This window comes from Macrobrachium rosenbergii, chromosome 41 (genome assembly GCF_040412425.1).
Source record: "Macrobrachium rosenbergii isolate ZJJX-2024 chromosome 41, ASM4041242v1, whole genome shotgun sequence".
NCBI classification, from domain to species: domain Eukaryota; kingdom Metazoa; phylum Arthropoda; class Malacostraca; order Decapoda; family Palaemonidae; genus Macrobrachium; species Macrobrachium rosenbergii.
In genome coordinates this window covers 58,617,842-58,641,301 of record NC_089781.1, presented here as the reverse complement: position 1 = coordinate 58,641,301, position 23,460 = coordinate 58,617,842, and the positions used below count along the sequence as shown (strand labels likewise).

The following is a 23,460-nucleotide window of genomic DNA, read 5'->3' as shown; positions in this document are numbered from 1 at the left end:
CATAAAAGATGCACTTGAATGTACCATCTGTCTAGGAATAAATTTCACTATCATCAGAGGTAGCACGTAAATATCCATAGACACCTTTGAGTGGTGTTAGGAACCTTAGTAAGTAAGTTGTTAAAGCTCATATCCCATTCTAGAGTCAGGTCAATCCTTAGCTAGCCAAATTGCAAGGGCAAAATCTGTTCAGGGAAAAGAGTAAAGTAATCAGGCGAACAGCATTGCTTAGTACAGGCCTTCACACCCAAAAGGGAGTGAATGCCTTCTTCTATTTTATAAATATTTGCTGTTTGACCTCCCTTCCTTGCCTCTTAGTAGAATAATAAATTAAGTTTTATCAAAGCAAAGGCAGACAATATAGACTGCTCACATGAGAGGGAGTAAAGGCAGGAGACCCAGGCGTTGTTTTCAAACTAACGTAAACAACCAGCCGACGGGTGAGAATTTTTGCTCAGAGGGCCAAATAAAAGGGATAGGTTTTGCTAGGACAGACCTTAGATATACTATTCCTACAGCTTAGTCTCCTTTGACCTGTATACTGGAGAGTTTTTGTAATTTTCAGACCAGACCCGTGGTGGGAGGAGCCTGAAACAAGCAGCCAAAAGCCACCCACACATCAGGACTCTCAGATCAGATATCCTCCAAGTAGGACATCCTCAGTACTCTCTCTGGGCACACTTTGTCTCTCACCCTTTGTCCTCAACACATGGGAGAAATTGTTATTCTAAACGGACCAAGGAATCCTAGTGCAACTGATCACTGCATTATCTCACCCGGCGGTAAGTTGGATTGTGACAGTTCCTCCTATTTCTCTTTCCCTTCAACTGAAACTCTCATTTTCCTTGTTCAGATTTTCATCTCTTAAACAGTCCCTGACTAAGAACTCCTGGTATAGCATATCCCATTTATGAAGTCATATATTAAGTGCATTCATTGTTGTCTAGTTAAATCACATAACTTATCCTCCCTGGTGTTAAAAGTACTATTCTTGATATAAGATTCATCCCCTGTGATTAAGTAATGAGAAGTGAGAGTTTCTTTAGTGCAAGATTGTTATCTGGATGCGTCTTTTCCAGAAGTGTGTATACCATGAGCCTGGACATTCCCTCTTGCTTGGAGAAGAATCTGCATCATCAGTGCCAAGAAGCCACAGTTCGATGTTCATTGCATTCAACTGCCTTATAAAAGCATTTGAAGAGACTTATTAAATCTGTTGTGATCATTTCCATTTAACATTGAGGTATTTTGTCTTGATTAGGACTAATATTCTGAGCTGCTGTTAGCTCCTGCAAATAATCCATTTCCTTTTATTTTACTTTTGTTGAACTAGTTTTCCAGTAAGTTTGTTGAATTAATCCAGGTGGTTATGTAATAAACCTCCATTTTTTGTAATACTAGTTTAAGCTGGCGACCTAATCTACTCAGTCTGTCCTTTAGGGCTTTATTTTGGCCTTAAATGGCAGAATGACATGGGTCTTAGGTAAAGCAAGGCTAATTAAATCCAATGAAACAAGTATTAAACTAATTAACCAACCGACCCACGTAACAGTAAATAAAATATCACATTTATACATACACACATGTACATTCGTGTGTTTATGTGTTTAAGTGCATTTTGTAAGTTTTGTAGCATTCAACAGCCAATGTTAACAGGAGGATAATTATACACAATGATGTGAGTATCCATGGAGGTCTTTAACTGAAGTTTTGCTATAATAGGATTTAACATTTTTATTTAAGCAACTGAGTATATATAAAAATTTCTTTGTGCTTCAGCAGTGGAATGTCAATTACAAGGAATATTCTAGCCTTAAAACAGGTTTTCAACTTCGCTGTTTTCCGAAATCATAATGGCAATACTGGTAATGAAAACAAGAATCTTTGAAACAACTATATTGCTGATAATAACGAAAGTAATAGTTGAAGCACTTTGAGGTTTAATGCAATAATTAATAATAATAATAATAATAATAATAATAATAATAATAATAATAATAATGTAAAAGGAATGATAAGGATTTAATTGCAGCCATCTGCTAGTTCTTCTAAGGAGTAGTAGTTTCAGTGATCTAATTATTTTTCATACAATGGACTCTACCGTAGTTCCGTATCAGCGTCACCTCATTTTTAACATCTTGAGAGTTCTTCGTGCGATTCTCTGGAGCTTGATGGAACACGCTTTGGGTGTTAAGAGGAACATTCTCCATTACAGTAACCACGACTTCTAATATTATTGTTAGCAGAAATGAATGCTCAAACTGGACAAAGAAGGTATGTCTTAGGCTGTTGTCTTATGTGCGATGGTATGCTTTGGACAGCTATTTGTTCCATGTTACCATGATAATAAAACTGATTTTGTGCTGTAGATGTTTTAAGAAGAATGCATTTTACTAATGAATCTACAATTCCTTTTGATGAAGTGAATCTATGCGTAACCCTTTGTTGGTTTTCCTTTAACTCTGAAGGCTACTATCCTGGTTCCTAAAAGTATGGATGGCATTTTTTTTAGGTTTACAATAGACCATCAGGTTCACCCCTCTGCAGGGACCATAGATGCCTATCTCTCTTTCCCCTTTTATATTCCTAAAGACTTTTCTTAGTGTTTAAAGTTAAAGATACCACTGCCATTACTATCTAGACTTACATTAAAGAATACTCCATTTTTTTTTAATGTGAGCATCTGCCATTGGTTTGGAGAACCACTGTCGATTAGGATTTTGACAGATATGGTCTAATCGAACACAGCATGGCATATTTAAAGTAACTTGATGAGAGTGTAGGGCAACCTATATACAAATGAGGATTTATATGCCTCACGGTATTCGTATTTGGTCGGAGAATATCTTACAGAATTCTTAAGCTAAATAACACAGAGGTCTAAAACTGGATACACTCATAGTTGACCTTCACATAACAAAGATAAAGATACACTTATCTATGCCGAAACCATGGACCAGTGATATTTCTGTTGGGATTCAGGCGTGATATTCTTCAATTATGTCTGCTTCCTGATAAGTAAAATATTGTCATCTATGTACTTATTATCAATGCTAATCTGGCTTTGGTGGAAACCACTCCCCCTACACTACATCCAAGTAGGCTATACATAAGCGGAGTACATTAGAGGAAAAAACTACAGCTATACTATCTCCTTATCAGTAGAGTTCTCTACCATGGGATAAAAAGTGTCTCAGTAAAGCAATCAGTAGCAATTCCAGAGCACTTCTTCAGGAAAAGTAGTTGCTATACATGAAAAATGTATGCCATGTCTCTAATCATGTTGATAGTCCCAATTAACGGACATTAGGAAACAAACCCGTAACATCCACATATGCAAGGCGACTTTGGGATACTGTCGTTAGCAGTAAGTCAATGTACTCAGCAGAATATTTCAAGAAACTGCGTCCAAGAACATGTAGGACAAGATTTTATTCATAACTTTAGCTATTTTGTAAGTGGCTATGCTGATAGGAAAATGAAGAACCCTACGTTAATGTATGACGTGTGGGTTTTAATTATTCTAAAGCATAAACCTAAGGAAGTTTATGGAGTCTTGATGATGTCATGAAAAACGTTGATAAATTGTTGCATACTTTCTGAACGTTGTTAGAAATGCTTCAGAATGTTAACTGGGTTTTACATATTAGCTTAATGATTTTCTGCAGGACTTGAAAAAAGAATTCAAGCTATCCCAATCCTGCTATTTATGCTGGATGAATAATTTGGGGCTTCAGAATTTTTATGATATATCTGAGAATCCCAGGTACATGATTTCAGAATACAGATGATCGCAGTATTTCATCTTTCCTAGATGTTTAAGAGGAGAAAAGACGTTTCCTAACTTTGGTATTCTGCAAAGTGAGGGAATCATGAAATTAGACTTTAATTGCAGAATGAAAGGAAAGATTTTGTCCTTATACGTAATGATGAATAGGGTATTCAAGGAAAAGTGGAAGAGCAAAGTACTCTGGAGGGAAGTAAACAGAGAGAATGTTAATGATTAAATTAACATTAAAACAAAATTTACATACAGAAAAATGTTGTCAAACACTGCTCACTGTCTTGTGTCATTGGAGTATTGTAAAAAGTTGCTGAATGAATATACAAGAGAATAGGCAGATTTAAATGCTGGGAAAAATTAGTAAATGCAGTCTACGTTTTAAATATTTGTAGAATGGACTGTTTAGAATATGTGGTCCACAAGAAAGACTGCGAAGAAAGGATGCAAAGAAAGGATGCACCGGAGGATGATGGAAAACCAAGGGTGATGATGGAGTATGGTTGCGGTTATGTGACTGAGCGCCTGACAAGAGGTGGATGCATGGTCTTATGGGCAAAAGGTTTCAGTAAGATGGGGAAGAGGAATAACACATTTCCTTTATGATGATAGAGCTAAATGAGAGAATGTTAGTGCCATAATGTTACTAAAAACCCGGAAAGTTGTATTTTAGTGTGGTGATTGAGAAGGTTAGACAGTGCGAATATTGCAGGAACTGTGCAATGGTGGTAGATAAAGAAGAGAATGTATACAGTACATGAAATATTTGTCGTGAAATGATTGTTTGAAAATAAAAAGGAAATGCGTTTAGGTGTTGAATATAAACGTAGATACAGTTTATGAGAGGAATGATAAAGGATAAGATGTTGAGGTACTGAGAAAATATTGGGAAAGGCAAAACACACAGTAGTTGCACCGTATCTTATTCTTCCTTTCGCATATTTTATCTCCTATTTTATTCATATTATGCCTATTCACCATTTGTTTATCACATTTACAACACTTGCACAGTTTCCTGTTTATTGATTTTTCAAAAACACACATATCCACAAGACATCCTACATTCTCAGGGAGGCCAATCTCCCGATGTTCTTCGTTTATCTCCCAAATGTAATTTCCGTAAATAGCAGTCTTCACCTAAAACCGTTAGCCTATTTTTTCTGTAGATACAAAAAAAAAAGTTTTAGTTGATTGTCTCGAGAGGCTGTGCCTTGTGGAAGTTACAGACGTCCTTAAAACTATTATTAATTTCCGAAGGGAGGTCATTACCTCCCAAACTATGTCCAACGGGTGTGTAAACAGTATATGGGAACTATAAAAAAAAATTCCTCTACCACTCATGGATGGAAACTTGGTATCCTGCCTGCACCTTATACCTAGATTTGGAAGAGAAGAGGAGAGTCTACAGGAAGTATATCTCGAAAGTTGAGCATGCCAAATTTAACACCCCGAGTAGTCTTAATGAAAGCAGACATGCCACTGACTTGAACAATAAAAAAAAAAAACTGACTGCCTAAGTATGTATTATTAGTGTTTACTCCTCTCACAACTTATGTATAGAAGTACTTTATATGTATATATATATATATATATATATATATATATATATATATATATATATATATATATATATATATATATATATATATATGTGTGTGTGTGTGTGTGTGTGTGTGTGTCTCTCTGTGTGTGTATGTGGGCAAAAGACCATGAAATATACTTTAAAAAAATATAATTTTTTGCCGAATACCGTTAATATAGAAAAATTATGCGGCTTAAAGGAGACTCATGTTTTTATTTCATTGTTGTCAGCATTTAGGACACATTTTCTGAGAGATCTGTAGTTGATTTCATAGATCAGTTTCAGAGCTGTGACCTCAAGGAGATCTGACGGTTGTACTGATTCCTTGGACGTTTTTCACACAAAAGAATGTAATGCATGCAAAATTACTTTAAGAGTACGTAATTATTCAGACATTATTTGTTCTCTTTGCAGATGAAAGTACAAATCAAAGGCATCGTGAACATCCCAGTGAGGTCGGCAAGGGAAGGGTACATATTTTTCCATAAGAATTAGGGCTTCGCATATATCTGACAAGTCGTCTTCTGTGGTTTTCTTCTCAGACATCATCTTCGTAGCTGCTTGTTGTGATTTCTCATAGGCGAACCTCACTCGCCTTGCGTTACTGAGCCATTCATCTATTAGAAGCTGTTTGCTGGGTTCATGATCACGCTCACTATAATCTAAATAGCAAAACCTGCACATCGATGTACCGTCACTTATCTGCAGTTGACATTCAATGCATTTAAACTGCAATGCCCTTGGAAGCTCTTGGTATGTTGGCCAGTTCTCTTTGCAGGCCTCACAGTTACAAGTGAACTGATAGACGTCCAATAAGCTCTTCTGACGTGCCTCTTTGGATTTTACATAAAACCCCCTGATGTAGCCTATTGTGACTTCAGTACCACTTGAAATTGGTCTGGATGCTCTGATAACTTGGGTATTACCAAAGATATATGGTTCACAGTTTGGATGGCATGAATGGTTAAATAAACAAAGAGTGGGAAACACTCCAGAACCAATATCTACTTTCTCCATCTCTTCGTTGCAACACTGTAAACAATGAATATAGCGTTAATTAATGGCGCATATAATCAAGTTTTATCCATTAATTTACAGTTACAGGCAAAAACTATCTCTAAAAATGTTGACAGATATAGGAAAAATTTTGATGCTAGATATAAATAAATTCTTATGTGTATTCATAAATGAAGGATAAAATTGCATAAACCAAGTAACCCAAAAGCAGGAGAATTTATTTAAGTAATAATGGTTTATGAACTGAGAAACAAGTGTTTAATTCTAATGGTACGAGGTAAGAGAAGGGCGGAATACGAATGAATATCAAGGAAGACATTAAGCTGGTTTGTAAAAATCGACTGATATAGAGCACTATAAATTCATTGTTACTATATAGATTTTTTTCATGAAATATGATTGGGACGGATGGCAATGCATAAATGACTCCTTATACTTACCTTTATTTCAAGAAGTTTAAATCCATTACATGATATTTTCATAAAGTTAGAGAAAACTAATTTTCCAGTAAATAAAAGATCATCGAGTGTCGGAGTTACTGGCTTCCCGAAACTATTAACAAAGAATCTTTTACTTTGTTCCAAAAGTTTAATTAAGATAAATGATAAAAAGCATTTGATGTACAAATCGCCACTAGGCCGGAGTTCCTTGTTTGACACTAGATGATCAGTTAACTTAAGTAGCCGGAAATCGCTGGTACCATTCTCGCTGGGATCTGCAGTGTCATAGCAGGAATTCCTCGTATCTTCTTGCGTTTCTTGCATAATAGCTTTTAGTTGTTCACACGAGTAGTGTTGAAGTACTTTGATTGACAGGGTCAATACAGGATGCATTCCCAGACCAGCCAGACTTGGTAGAAGCCGACATTCTAACCAGTGATTACTTGAAAGGGCTTCTATTCTGCAGTCTTCAGAACAGAATACCATCTGGATAAAAGGAAATAATTGTAACAACTACAAAAGTACCAGCGTCCATTGTTGTTTGAAATTAAAGATCCTTGAAGACAGTTTTTGAGAGGAAAAAGTAATCAACACACACAACACACACACACACACACACACACACACACACACACACAACATATATATATATATATATCAATACACACACACACACACACACACACACACACACACACACACATATATATATATATATATATATATATATATATATATATATATATATGTGTGTGTGTGTGTGTGTGTGTGTGTGTGTACATTCACATATATATGTATTACTCTACCACTATATGTCATTTTACTTATGTTTGCTTATCTATAACAATAATAAGAAACTCAAGGAATTATATCAGCAATCTTCTGATCATGAATTCATTAGCATTCTTCATCAAATTCAGTCACCAGCATGCTTCTATAAAACTGAAGTCATGAAAAGGAAAGGAAAAAAGAGCACATGCAAGTTACGATAGAGTACTTATTTTTCTTTTTCAACTGTGTAGGCTTTCTAATGCAGGTCCAATGCCATCATGAACAACATGCTGTGATGGTATTTAATGCTTAAATGATATGATGATATGCATTACAGCATGCAAAAAGAGAGTACTACCATGGTACAATCTGGGCAAGGGATGGGAGCCAGGCTTTTCACCAGACAAGTTGAACAGTGAGAAGATAAATTGTCCAAATCAAGGCTACTACAGGGACTCCTTTCCACTCCGAGGACTTCACCTGAACAGTGAAGGTTAATATATAATTTACAGAACACATATTCTGTCTTATCAAATATTGTCATAAACAATAAATTGTAAAAGCAGTAATTAAATCTAAAGAACATCGTCCCTTACCCCCAAGGAACCTTTGTTAATATAAAACAATTTTTCTAGATTCCTATGAAATAACCACTTCAGGTGATGACCAAAAATCTATTTGATGTACTTGTATCAAAGGTCTGTACACATGAGAGCTCAAAAACTCTTTTATTAAAAACAAAGAAATAATAACTCACCGGGATCGATGTCTCTTTCAGCTATGAGGTGTCTCCCCTTTTCAGGTGTATAATCAACTCTGAGGCAATTGCCAAATGTGGGGAATTTGAAATGTGGCTCCTTAACTCTAGGCAATTCCAGACTTACTTCATGAGCAGATCTTTGAGATAAACATTCTGAAGTGACAAAACCTCCACGAAACTGTTTTGTATTGTTATTTTGTAAAGAAATGCACTGCGCCTTTCTGTTTTCCAAGTCCCCTAAATTATCCGTGAAACCGTGTGATAAAGCCAGCCGCATGTCTCTCAAGCAATGCTCGATGCAACCAAGCTGAAATAGGGCAGCTGATCTCTTGGCATATCCGGACGAAAGAGCAGAGTATTCCCCATCTAGCTTTTGGGTATTACGTTCAGAATCTTCATAGGTAACACAAGGGTGAGGGGCGTGCATGATGCAAAGTGTATAATATTCAAGAGCTTCTGAAAACTTTGCATTTTTAAAGTATTCATCTCCTTCCTTTTGTAGATTTAATGCTTCTTCGTGGGATTTTTTACTAGAAGTCAAAGTAGGAGTTATGAATTTATGCGCTAACTCAAAATTCCATAAATGTGAAAACATTTCCTTAACAGATTTACTTCCATTGAAATGCTCCATCAAGCGCTGCAGCTTTTCTGTACCGATTTCATTATGAAAGTTTTTCAGCATAGATTCAACAGTCTCCATGGCTACTCTGCCACACCTGAAAGCAGGGAAGATATTAGAAAATTAAAATCTGGAAATAAAAAATCTTCTTTAAATATTACCTAGTAAGGAAAATATTATTCTCAACTACATAAGTACTCGACGCAGTGAATGATATAACAAGATCGACTCTCTAAATAGTAACAGAACGAGAGTATGGTTAGAATGAGCATGTAATTTAAGAAGGAAAAGAACATTTTGATTCTTCTTTTTTTGGTGGGAGGGATAATGGAGATGTTAAGTATGCAAGATTTCTGCGGCGCCTTATTTAAGGGTATTGTAACAAAAGTAGGCTATCCAAATAACATTAGAATGAGGTTAGATGTTGAACTAGTTACTCTCGTATATTTTCGTTTTTTTTTCACGGTAACCCCTCGTTGTACATAAATTTCGATGGGGATCCTGTATGCAGATATTATACTCCACCACAGCTAAAGTTAAAACAGTCATTAACATGATAGTTTTATATCTGCAAGTGATAATGCAAGTGAATAATATATATATATATATATATATATATATATATATATATATATATATATATATATATATATATATATATATATATATATATATATATATATATATATATATATATATACATATATATATATATATATATATATATATATATATATATATATATATATATATATATATATATATATATATATATATATATATATATATATATATATATATATATATATATAATACTGACCAACCCTGGCGCTGCCTGGGAAAACTCTGAATAACTACTGATAAACTCTCTCTCTCTCTCTCTCTCTCTCTCTCTCTCTCTCTCTCTCTCTCTCTCTCTCTCTCAGCTTCTAATTTTAATTCATTCATTAATATTGTATGAGAATATAAGTCTTTCTTGCTTCTTTCCTATTATTAAATGAACTACCACGGCAGCTAGTCTTCCACCTCCTCATCATTCAGCGGAATTTATTAGAAACAAAAACTATTGAATTTTCTGTGTGTAAATAAATATCGGATATTTCAATGTACCTATTTTGGTGATTTTTTTTTTAAATAATAACCAACAGGTGTGGCTTACCAATAACCTACAATGCATTTGTACATTTTATCTTTGTTTCACTGCCCTTTGTCATATCACACCTAAAACAAATAGTAATGAATTATATATAAAAAGGCAATTTATCTTACTTTTGTGCTAAATAAAAAAAAAATATTTAAGTTTCTCTGCTTAGCGATTTTTGGTGAATTAAGAAAAAAAGTGGAAAAACATTTTCCAATACTGCTAACTTCAACCCGTGATACGTATGTTTTATACTGGTGTTAGGAAAGTTTTTAACATAGCATAATAAATTATAACTCATTAGCTTTCCAATGGCAACAAATTTATGAACATAGTATCAAGTATAAGGTTACATGAAGCGATAGCTAATAAGTACTGCTGTGCATGTTCGTACGGCAACTATATCAACCGGTACAGAGCAAGGCTTGGTGAGTACGTACCGGTCAATTTGTACCTTTGTTAATGACATAATCAGGTATCATAAACAAAAACATTCCCTTCTTGGAGGAATGTAAGGCAAGCGGTTATCTATTATTTTGAATAAATACAAGTTGATATAAGATAGAAATGAATATATATCATTCTAATAAATAACCATAAACAATCATTTTATTTTTCTAAATGACGGCAATACAACAAAAGGTGCAAATTGACTGGTAGTTACTCTTCCAGTTTTGCTGTTCACGAGTTGATGTAGTTGCCAGGTGTCCATTTCAAATAGAAGTGTGTGAATCATCAATTTAAGTTGGTACCTATGTTCGTGATTGTATGAAAAACGTTACTTACTTCTTTGATCAAATTTATAATTTGCTGAGATAAACGCGGAAGTCTTGGATATATGTTCAATTGGCAACCCTTTTGTGCGCTGTCTCTTTCCACCTTTTCTACCCCTCACCGCTCTGGTTGCCGATAATTAATTCCAAACCTCGTTTAAACAGATATAAGTATACAGTGTTGATTTTATCGAGGTAATAAACTATTATATTAATAATTATCAGAAATTATCATCAAAATTCACGTAAATTCGGATAAAAAATTGATGTTATAGGGGATTTATTGTTGCAAGTTAATCATGCATCTGACAGTGCTTGGATGAAAACCTGAAGCACCTTAAGGGAAACTTGATGGAACTACTAAAAACAAAAATTTCATTTGCAATGTCTGTGTTTGTACGTCTGTCATGGGGGCACGGGTTTGAAACCTACCCCTTAGTATCAAAGTTGGGTTAAATGATGGCCATGTGCATTTTGAATTACATTGCTTTATGACTGAATGAAAGTAATTCTAATACAGTCAAACACATATCTTTAATTTTTTTGATATACTAAAATGATTATAGGGTTTTGCAGTGGGAGGAGTGTAATGACGTCACCAACAGAAAAGGTGGTGTTTTTCCGCCCAAGCTACTGGTGACGCCCACAGATTTACCGAAGAGAAGGTGAACACAACCGGTTAAAATGAAAATTTCATTTGCTTTGTCTGTGTTTGCATGTCTGTCATGGGGTATGGCTTTGATTTTGTGTTATAAACCTTTCTGGGGTGACATAGGGGCCGTGTGCAAAATTTTGTCCTGGCCTGTGAAGCAGTTCAGATTTCTATAGAGGATAAACATACAGACATCAACTTTTATTATATATATATATTTATATAATACCTGACCAACCCGGCACTGCCCGGGAAAACTCTGAATGACAATCTACGGATAGTGGGAGGGAAAAGAAAGGGAAGGGGAAGAGGATTGGAGGGAGGGGAAGAGGGAGGGGAGGAGGAGGGGGGAAGAGGGAAAGGAGGGAAGGGGATGGAAGGGAGAAGGGAGAGGGGAGGAGGGGAAGGTGGAAAAGGAGGGAAAAGGAAGGGAATGAGGAGGAAGGAAGAGGGAATAGGAGGGGGAGGGAAGGGGGAATGAGAGGGTAGGTAACGGGTAAAGGGGGAGGGGGGAGGGTGGGGGAAGATATAGGGGAAGGCAAGGGAGAGGGAAGTTACGTTCCTGTATTAGAAGAGAATAAAAGGCATCTCCACTGAACAAAGACAATAAATAAAAAATAATGCATTTCTACGTGCTTATGTGTGTGTCAGTGTGTTTGTGTGTGTTTGGGCGGGGGGGTGGGGGTGGGAGAAAGTCTGTCTCCCTTGCAACAATTGACGGACCTTTTATCAATTACGTGAAATGCACTGCACGGCAAATCGGAGGAGAGTCGTGCAGGTAGTGACTGAACGTACTGATAACTCGTTACCGTGCGAGACTTCAGAAACTCAAGGAAGAAATGGAAGTGTGATCATTAAGCCTGGTAGTTGAAATCAAAATGGCGGACCTATTTTAATATTGTGTGACCATCTAAGTGTTTGTGTTTTTTGTTTGTGTTTGTGAGAGTTCACCGCATTACGTTCGATAAACGTGTAAAGAATGACTTTGAAAGGCTTCTCGTTTGTCCAGAAATTCTCTGAAGACAGCTAGGGATCGAGAGCGATTAGCCGTACATCCAGATCTCTTACAAACCCAGCCCCCACCAGAGCCGACCGTTCTAACAGAAAACTGAAAACTCAAAACCATTGTGTGTGTCGTTCTCGAAACCTTCATCCCATCTACGCTCATTTCGTTTATCTATATAGGTGTTCAATGATGATTTTATCTTGCCTTATGACTGAATGGAAGTAATTCTGTTACAGTCAAACACATATGTTTAATTTTTGGATGTAAACTATATATATATAAATATATATATATATATATATATATATATATATATATATATATATATATATATATATATATATATATATATGTATATGTGTGTGTGTGTGTGTGTGTGTGTGTGTGCATGTGTGTCTGCATGTATGTATGTATATATATATATATATATATATATATATATATATATATATATATATATATATATATATATATATATAGCCTCGATGGCTCAGTCGGTTACAGCAGCAGCTTCGGACTTCGTAGAGGGTCTGTGGCGCGGGTTCAATCACATATACACTGATCAGAGAGGGGCAGACACTATCCGTGTAGACATCCCGGGATTATATATGTAATCAACGGATATAAAAAGCAAATGGATGTTACAGACTAAATACACACACAAAACAAAGCCATATAAAAAACATAACAAACATCTATACGTCTCGAAACTCGCCATACCCGCGCAATAACTTCTCGCTGCTGGGAAGAAAGGGCGTTGGGTCTGTATGATCTGAAACATACGTGCCGTCTGATGTAGCCGATCGAGACCACAGGTCACCAAAGCCAAATCAAAAAGTCCTTAACGTGCTTACCCATACGTAATATATATATATATATACATATTTATAGTGTGTATACACATATACACACACACAGAGACACACACACACACACACACACACACATATATATATATATATATATATATATATATATATATATATATATATATATATATATATATATATTATTTATATGAACACTGTTACCCCACACCCACCCTTAACCGTAAAGAGACGTGAAATTTCTTATTTTCCCGGATAGGAACAATTTTCCCGGATGACATTAATCTGCGGCTGCGAGAATATTCACTGATAGAGCAAGTTTCAGCTGTTCCTAAGCACCTGAAGAATTGGAGATAAAAAAAAAATGTTTACCATGCGTGGTCTACATGTTTTTTATCCTATGGTTTTCAGTCTTCAAGTAGAAGCGAAAGCGTAGAAAATGGTGATGTAAAAACATCCGATAATTCTAAATAAAGATGTTTAAATGGGAACTCAGCCAGGGACGTAAAGAGTGAGTGTTTGATTCCTGAGGTAAAATAGATACAGTGCCCGCCAACAGTTTTGAAAGGACCTTTCAATAATTTCTTCAGATAGTTTTTTTATTTTTTTTACATAGAATACCTATATTTTTACTGCAATCTATCTTTATTTTAATTATTCATATTTAGGTGGCGGTAATTCTACGACTCTAATCATCCTATTACTTCATTACTAATGTGCATTGTTTTTTTCTGTTGATTTTTAGTGAAACAAATCAGTCACAAATGGGAGTGCATTGTGAGCTCTAGATCAACAATATATACAACATTTTATGTGATTTTCTATATACAGTATCAGTTCTTTTATATACATTAGACAAACAGAGTAACAGAAAATTTGTCAAGTCTATAATGAATTTATTTTTCACGAGTGCCTATCATATCTGTATTAAATGAGTTAACCAATTTTTCGATTTATATTTTATAGCTTCGAAAAATGTTACATCTCTCACATTCCTAAAATAGTATGTTCATTGCACAAATAACTGGTAAATCTAGAAGGTACAAAACAAGCGCTACTGTTAGACGAAGGCGTAAGTGTCAAATGGAACTAGAGGTAGATGACATTGTCGTGTTTCTCGGAAAGGAACTTGTATTATGTGATGTGATTTGGAGGCTAACAAGTAATATGATTTCTTTGACAAATTCCTTTAACCTTCTTTAAATAAAGAATAAAAATTGCGCTCTCGTTAGCAAAGGGTATGAATAGAAAGATGATGATACTTATGACTACAACATATTGCAACCTAAAGCACAAGGAATGAGCACAGCACGATACGACCCTAACCCATAGAAAGACCAGAGCACAGTGAAGGCCAAAAAAATGGAATCACAGCAAGACGTTGCAACCCAAACAAACGACTAGAACACAATGTAACCATAACACACACAATGAAGACAAAGCAAAAACAACGAATGACCACAAAACTCTGAAACGCAAACGTGCAGAATGACCACAACACTTTGCAACCCTAAACAACTATAAGCCCTTGAAACAAAAATACATGGAAGGGCATCTACACACTGAAACAGACCCACATGTCTAAGACCCTGACAAATGGAATGTCCCCAGTGCTTTGCAACATGGGAAGATTTAATGACAATCACACTGCAATCTAAGAAATGGAATAACATTATACAACTTAAACAGGATGATACCAAGACATTGTAGTCCCTAAAACACAGAATTACCACAGCACATTGAACACATTGAAATCCAGACACATAGAATGACGACATGTTGAAACCTACACAAATGAGATGACCACACCTCGCAGCACATGGAAGGATCACAATACATGTAACCCGAATGCAAAGATTGACCACAACTCTGTGCAACCTAACACATGGAAGGACCTTAACGTAAGTTAAAACACCAATACTCCCAATAACCACAGCACACTGCAACCCTAACAAACAGAATGATCACAGTATATACTGCAATGTAGCCGCATCACATGGAGTGAAAATAACATTGCAAAACAAACCCACTTAAAGAATCAAACTGGTGGTTAATGTATCGGTTATCTTCGTTTGTATAGACTAGAAACCAATGCTAACACAAATTCTCATATATGAAGATGGACACGCAAAAGGATGAGGATAACTATAACAACAAAACGACTATTATAGCAAAAGTAAACTCGATAATAGTTTTTCACTTCCCCCATCCCCTTACTATATTATTATTATTATTATTATTATTATTATTATTATTATTATTATTATTATTATTATTATTATTATTATTATTCAGGCTGCAGCTTTCAAAAATATTGAACCTTTTAAAGGCAGGGCTTCGAACAGACAACGCAGAGGGACAATGATGAGGAACAAATATCTCAAAGCACAGCCTATTTCAGTGTAGAACCTAATGCATAGGAATAAAGAACACTAAATGAAAGTTATGGTTTTGCTCTAGCGATGACACTGTATGTATTATGTCCATATTTTACTATCTACCTTGATTGTTTATTTAAAGCATCCGGTTCAGGACAATTCCACCTGTCCAGTATTAAAAGTTTTAATGCTTAGCCTCCTCTTTCTTTTAACACCCGCCCCCCAACCCTTCCCCCACCCCAAAAAAGAGAGAGAAAAAAATAGTTTGCTGGTATCAGATTGTTGCGGCAGAAAAATCATCATCTAAATAATCCCCACTTTTTCGCTCTTAATGATCTGGTAAAAGCGACAACTGAAAATCACAGAAAGTTTGTTTAACAATACCAAACTACACAGCCACCGGACTATCGCACAAGCGGCTAACATTAAGTTTAGCGATTTGCAACCTCTTCATTGTTTGCCATTATACTTGTATATGGTTACATTGCTCCGTCCTAAAAACATGGCAATTATTCTAAAGCCATTGGTCTGTTCAGCTCTCTTGGAAATGAAAATTCATGGTTGTAGTTCTAAGTTTCCTACGTTTGGAAGTATAATTCAGCTTCGTCGGCTTGCTTATCTTTTAAACTTCTACTCATTTATCGACTGTTAGCAGCTAATCATCTTCTCTGAAAAGTATTGGTTTTTAAGATTTAGTGAGGGTCCAACTTTGCCTCTTGTTGTAGAAAGCCAGAGCGATTTCTACAATGCATAAATTTCAGCAAAATTCAAAGACAATGGAAATGAGATGTTATACTAGAAAAAATGCAATAAGCGCAAATACAACAACGTAAAAAATTATCCTTACTTTTTACTACTCACGCTTCTTTCGATGGCAAAATAGTCACTTCGATCTAACTGTAGCATCAAAACCACATTACAGAGAGGTTGATTTATAACATGATAATCCCGTAATCAAAAAAAGCCATAAACTTCCTAGCTTATCTACTGATTACGTAGAAAATTATTACTCCAAAGAGAAAAAATATACCATGACACTTTTGGCTCTCCCTTACTATGAATTACGGAAGTTATAATTTTTTCCTTTGTCACTCTCATCTTAACAGAATGTTGTGTTATCAGGACAGACTGGTGAGGCAATGAACTAATTAACGCGATCTAATAAACGCATTGATACAGAAACAGTAAGGATAACTCTCTCTCTCTCTTTGTTATATATATATATGTATATATATATATATATATATATATATATATATATATATATATATATATATATATATATATATATATATATATACACAACAAGAAACAAACAGTTGAGACATCTGATAAGCTGAACCCTGAGTTAATAGGTAAAGTAATGGCGGAGAAACCTCTGGTTAATTATTGGACCCTTAAGCTGTTCCCCATTTCAAGACCATGCCAAGAACTACACTCCTAATGTAAACTAATTCCCAAGCTTTTAGTTCCACAAATTACTCTAAAAGCAAAATGAAGAGTTGTGTTTGAAGAGAATTGCTTCAAACTGTGCCTAAATATTTTCCCTACTTAATTCTTCACTGTTCTCTTATCATTCCTAGAACAAAGGTTTGTTTTTCATTCATTTACTTTGCCATACTTGGTAGTTCTTCGTTAGTGGTAAAGTGACCTTTCCTAAGGTTTGGTCAGATAGGTCAGTCTGACTACTTATTTATTGTAGATTTGCATTCCATTTTTTACAGTTTATAGGCTAAACACAAAGATAGGGAATATCTTAACAGAATGGGTTAATAAGTTAATGTAAATGCAACATCAAGGTGCGAATGCAAGAGAATATTACAACAAAAACATCTGATTCAAAATCAGCGTGGGACGATTTGCATATTACTGACCTCCTCATGCAATCGATTGGATAACTTCTCAATCAGTAATTAACATGAATTATAAACAACATTCAAAAGAAATAATGGTACTACCTCCGTGCTGTTGGACAGCAACATTTGAGATCAGCATCTGTCTTTTGTGTGGCTTCAGCTTAAGATCAGTCTTTTCAGTGCTTCCACACATTACTTATTACAAAAATCATGAACAATTTCGTGTTGAATGAAAAACTTTTAATGAATTTCAATATATCATGAACATAAATTGCATCTGGGCAAAAACGGTATTATACTTACTGCATGGGAACTTTTCGTGGAGTGAAGGTTTGGTACACAAGCATTCAACTGAACCACCCGACGGAAAATCACTATTTAACAGAGGCCTTGAGATGCAAAAGCGATGGTGCAGAAAGTATGCATAAAAATATTTTACCGAAATTAATAGCAGTTTAACAGAAATGTTAGATAAGACAAACCCAGCTTTTGGCCTCTGATTGGAGGCTCCCTCACTTATGCATACATATAGACAAACACATTCACGCACACACACACACACACACACACACACACACACATATATATATATATATATAATATATATATATATATATATATATATATATATATATATATATATATATATACACACACATATATATACACACACACACACATATATATATATATATATATATATATATATATATATATATATATATATATATATATATGTATATATGTATAAATATATATCTGTATATATATATTTATCTATCTATATATATTTATCTATCTATATATATATATATATATATATATATATATATATATATATATATATACATATATACATATACATGTATGGGTGTGTTTGTATTTGTATGAAAGAGGCAACAAAAATCAACTAGTTGTAATGTTTCTTCACAGTAAAACTTGAAGGCTTATATATTTTCTTAGACCTAGAAGGGGTAGGGGTAGGGGTAGGGATAGGGGCAGGGGTAGGGGTGTGGGTAGGGGTAGAATCTATTTTTGAGATTGTGCCAGATGCTACCTGCTGGCATTCTGTTAAAGTGAGCTCCTCTGGTATTTTGAGATATTTATTATTTATAATTCAATGTACGTGTAAATAGTGCTTGGTTGTCGTAAGTCGCATTTGCATATCAGTAGCCATATAGATGATTAAGGAATGAAATTCTTATCGATATTCACGAGTTCCATCGATAATTTTTCATAATTGACAACTTTTGTCATATTCCTGAAGACTACGAGTATGAAGGGAAAGAAGGAAATAAAATCTCTACAAACAAAATGAACGAGTCAGTTCGCCTTCACAAACCCATGAGTCAGAGCTATTTCTTACGTGGCTTGGTATACCCAATTTGTTGCTCTCCTCCTTTCTTCCTGCGGGAAAGGAAGGAGGGAAGAAGGGAAGCTAAAGAGGAAGGAAGAGACGAGGGAACGAGAATACACACTTTATTATGACCAGCATTACTTTTGCTACAGTTGCATCAAAGAATGAAATGTATTATTACTTACACAAATATTTTGCATTTTTAGCCTCCGTCGGATCCACATCGTATCTCCAAACAGGGATGTGATAAGACTCACCTGACTAACCTCTGCCACTCCTGTCAGAGTGTGAACAAACAATCAACCGCCAATGGTGCTACTTTTCCCTTTGAAAAGATTATCACACAACACTTTATAAAACGTTCTTTTTATTAACACTGATACGAAGATCATATGGAAACATGCATATGAGTATATATATAATGAGTATATATTATATTGATAACATTAATGTTGAAAACATATTAATGCGATATCAATAATTCATATTGAAAGTTGATATTAAAGCTGTTAATAATAACAGTAATGTTTAAGATGACCAACGTAAATATTGTCTGTATGAATATTATGGGAAAATTCAGGAATATAGGCCTTATGGGATGCTGCTTCAGATTTTCGAATATCAGAAATCGTGGCATCATACGATAAGAGCTTGTGGTAAAAATTAATCTGAATTAAATGAACAGATATGTTAAGGAACTATTGCACGAGTGACGGAGTTCTCAATATATATATATATATATATATATATATATATATATATATATATATATATATATATATATATATATATATATATATATATATATATATATATATATATATATATCGTGAAGATATGGTGACTCCATCGCGCACCTTAATTAATGTGAAATAAGCCAAAGTGGACGCCTTGCCCGAGTGTCACAGTGGTTGTCCACCGTTTGCCAGGCCAATAATCCTGGTTTACCACTTACCAGTCCACCCAATTGTACATGGGTTCCACCTTCTGCTAGAGTCAAGCAAATACGGACCTGGGCTGGAAACCTCACCGATAAGTCTTGCTGAGAAACTGGTGGCTGTATTTCTGACTGAGGATGAACAGTTCTACTTCCGCTGGAAATTTCTTTTCAATGAATTTCATTATCCTTAGTTTAAGAGCATAGCACTCTGTTAATGAGCAGAGAATAGATTTAACAAATTATTTATCTAACAACATACAGTTTTGGCTTGTGTGTTACTAAGTGAAGTGGTTTATCCAGTTGTTTTGTTGGAGATCTGAATAATTTTCTTTCTTTACCGTTGACTACTAGGAAGCAAAAAAAAACAAACAGAAACAAAAAAAAAGCAGCATACCCCAACAAAACAACAGATGGCCAACCTGGTTACTGGCGAAGAGGTCTTAGGGTGCATTATTCAATCGTTTCACTTAGAAGCACAACATGCAATCGCCATTGCAAGAATTTACAGATACTTCTAAAGCCCAGTAATTAATTAGGTGAGCACTGATCAAAAGTCACAAACAGCAAGAACTGGTCATAAATAGCTGGGGAACGCCATATAATAAATACCTAATGACAGAATGACATCGTTCCTATATCGTCAAAAACTTACTTATCATGAAGATAAATACCCCCGTTAATCATAATTTTTGTACCAAGCTGTTTGGCCAAGGACAAAACAAAAGCACAAAAAATGCCAATGTAAATTAGAGCCATGCATGACACGCATATTCGAAGGCCCTACTACCTTATTCAGTAGTTCGCGATCTATAATTATTCTAAGCATATGCCACACTTTCATTAAAATACATGTGAATCACTTTTATCTGCATTACCTAATGTGTAAAGATATTCGTTGAAAAATGGAAGTGGGTGAATTAAAGATACTGCAATCTAGTGTTCCTGGTATCACTATATATATATACAGTATATATATATATATATATATATATATATATATATATATATATATATATATATATATATATATATATATATATATATATATAATCATATATTATATATGCATATATATAATATACATATAAATGTATATTGTATATATATAATATATATATATATATATATATATATATATATATATATATATATATATATATATATAATATATGTATATATATACATATACATATATATATGTATATGTATACCAGTATGTATATATAGCTACAGGAGCAGCTTAACAGCAGAATTCAGAATGAGCACCCAATGCCTATTAATAGGCACTTCCTACACCCACTCACAGAAAAAGAACATCAACAGTGCGCTGAGCCCCATAAGCACTAGGCCATTCACTCAATCTCGCATGCATTGTCACATCTCCAAGTTATTATGCTCGTACTCTTTCAGGAATGCATATATACACACACACACATATATATAATATCTATATAAATATATATATATATATATATATATATATATATATATATATATATATATATATATATATATATATATATATATGTGTGTGTTATTGTGTGTGAGTGCGTGTTGTGTGCGGTTACGTATGTGTGTGTGTGTGCGTTTGTGTATGCATATGTGTTGAAACAATATTCCTAAACTGTTATTGTGAATGTGAACTTTCCTCAGCAGGTAATGAGTTCCCCGTAATCTAGTTAATAAATTCATATATATATATATATATAATATATATATATATATATATATATATATATATATATATATATATATATATATATATATATATATATATATATATTACACTGGAGTTTACGAAAACTTACTGTATTGTTGTCTACACTTGTGCGTAGACTTAATATATTCAGGGCAAAAAAAAAAATACATCATAATGTATCTGAATCAGTGGCTTACCTACTTCTTAGAACTTCATCAGAGTATTGGTGGGTTCTTAGATTTTGTATTTCTTATTCTTTCTTTCATTTTGTTTCTATTGTTGGATACTTCGAGTTTTTATCTCTCAAATTGTACATAGCGTTTATTTACTCCTCATTCTGCGGCCTTTTTCATGTGACATTTTCATATCTTCACACTACAACCGTTTGAATTTATGTGATGTACTTTGTAAGCCAGGAAGTGTGAAACTCTTACAACATTTAAAACTCCGGATTAGAGGAGAGAGAGAGAGAGAGAGAGAGAGAGAGAGAGAGAGAGAGAGAGAGAGAGAGAGAGAGAGAGAGAGAGATTCTTTTATTTGCTCGGATGTGAATAATAAATATGTATATTTTTTCGGACTTTTGGAAGTCTTTTTACTATGAATATTGATTTTATATCAGGTTTGCCTCTGTTCATCTTTGTCTGCCCACTTTCATAAATATATATTCTTGTTTTGTTTCCTTGAGGTCACCGTAAAAAAAAAAAATAGCGAAAATATATTTACCATCAAAGTTACTTACAATAACGTAGAAATGAAAGAAATATGACACATGTTATTTTAAAAGCAAAAACATCTCGTTAGGAAGCGCATTCACAACAGAGTTTGCGATGAATTATCGAAATGTAACTGCGATAGAAATGTTGTACATATTCGTCTATCTTTTTTGCAAACCCATTCGCAACATGCACACGTAAGTTTAACAGTTGAAATATTTACGAGGGCTACGAATATCGTATTGAAAAGTAGGTCTTCCATTGGGAACTTATTAATAACTAATAAAACTTCATCGTCAAATCAGAGTACGATTCCCAATGCAAATTTAAGAATAGTTATTTTATTTTAACTCTGATGTCGATACGCTTTCCTTAACAACCGACAAAATAAAAGTTATACTTGAGATTGGCTTCCGATAATAACCTAGTGATGACCTCACTCTGCATACCGGACTCCAAATACATGAAGAAGTAAAAATCAACTTATACATCATATATACTTCAGCCGAATTATTTTCTCGCATTTTCTTTGTACTGACTGTTTTACAAATTACTAATATCGATGTATCAAAAAGGCTGACAGCTCTTGACCTTCCAAAGTGTTAACGTGAAAAAATAAACTCTGAGTCCTTTAATAGTAGCCAAATCCGTTTACCTGTAGTATGTGAGTAAGACGGAAGATGTCCTGCACCCAGTGCACCACCGAATAAAACTAAGAGCTCACACTCTTCACTTAGGTACAAATAGATGGGGGAGGAGTGGGGGAGGAATGGGGGAGGAGTGGGAGGAGGACGAAGATGTGAGGGTGGGAAGAAGATAAGAAGAAGGGAAAAGAGGCGGGAGTGGGAGTCACGAAAGTGTGTATTGTTAGTCCAATCCAAGGGCACCTTTACTTATATGACGAAAATTTCTATCACTACTCTTTGCTCTCCACCCACCCACCCACCCACCCACTCCCTACGTGGGTCTCCTTTCATCTTTCTTCTTTACATGTAATTAATCATGTTCATTTTTTAACCTTCTCCTTTGCTCTTTTTCTTTCTAATCTCATTTTGTTTTTAGTGTCCATTAAGGGAATATCAATTTCTTTACCTAGCCTTCTCTTGGTTTGTTCAAGATAAATCACTTTTAGTTGTTGCTAGAATATC

General features: G+C 34.6%; 1 protein-coding gene across 1 annotated transcript; it reads right to left on the bottom strand.

Annotated features, from left to right (window-relative positions):
* Window positions 1-1,719: 1,719 nt before the first annotated feature.
* LOC136826873 (SET and MYND domain-containing protein 4-like) lies at window positions 1,720-23,178 on the bottom strand. Its single transcript, XM_067084394.1, has 5 exons — window positions 22,968-23,178; window positions 8,349-9,067; window positions 7,950-8,071; window positions 6,821-7,306; window positions 1,720-6,395 (listed from the first exon to the last, which is right to left on the bottom strand). Exons 2-5 carry the CDS (start codon window positions 9,049-9,051, stop codon window positions 5,748-5,750), a joined length of 1,959 nt encoding a protein of 652 aa, XP_066940495.1. The 5' UTR covers window positions 9,052-9,067; window positions 22,968-23,178; the 3' UTR covers window positions 1,720-5,747.
* Between the last annotated feature and the right edge of the window lie 282 nt (window positions 23,179-23,460).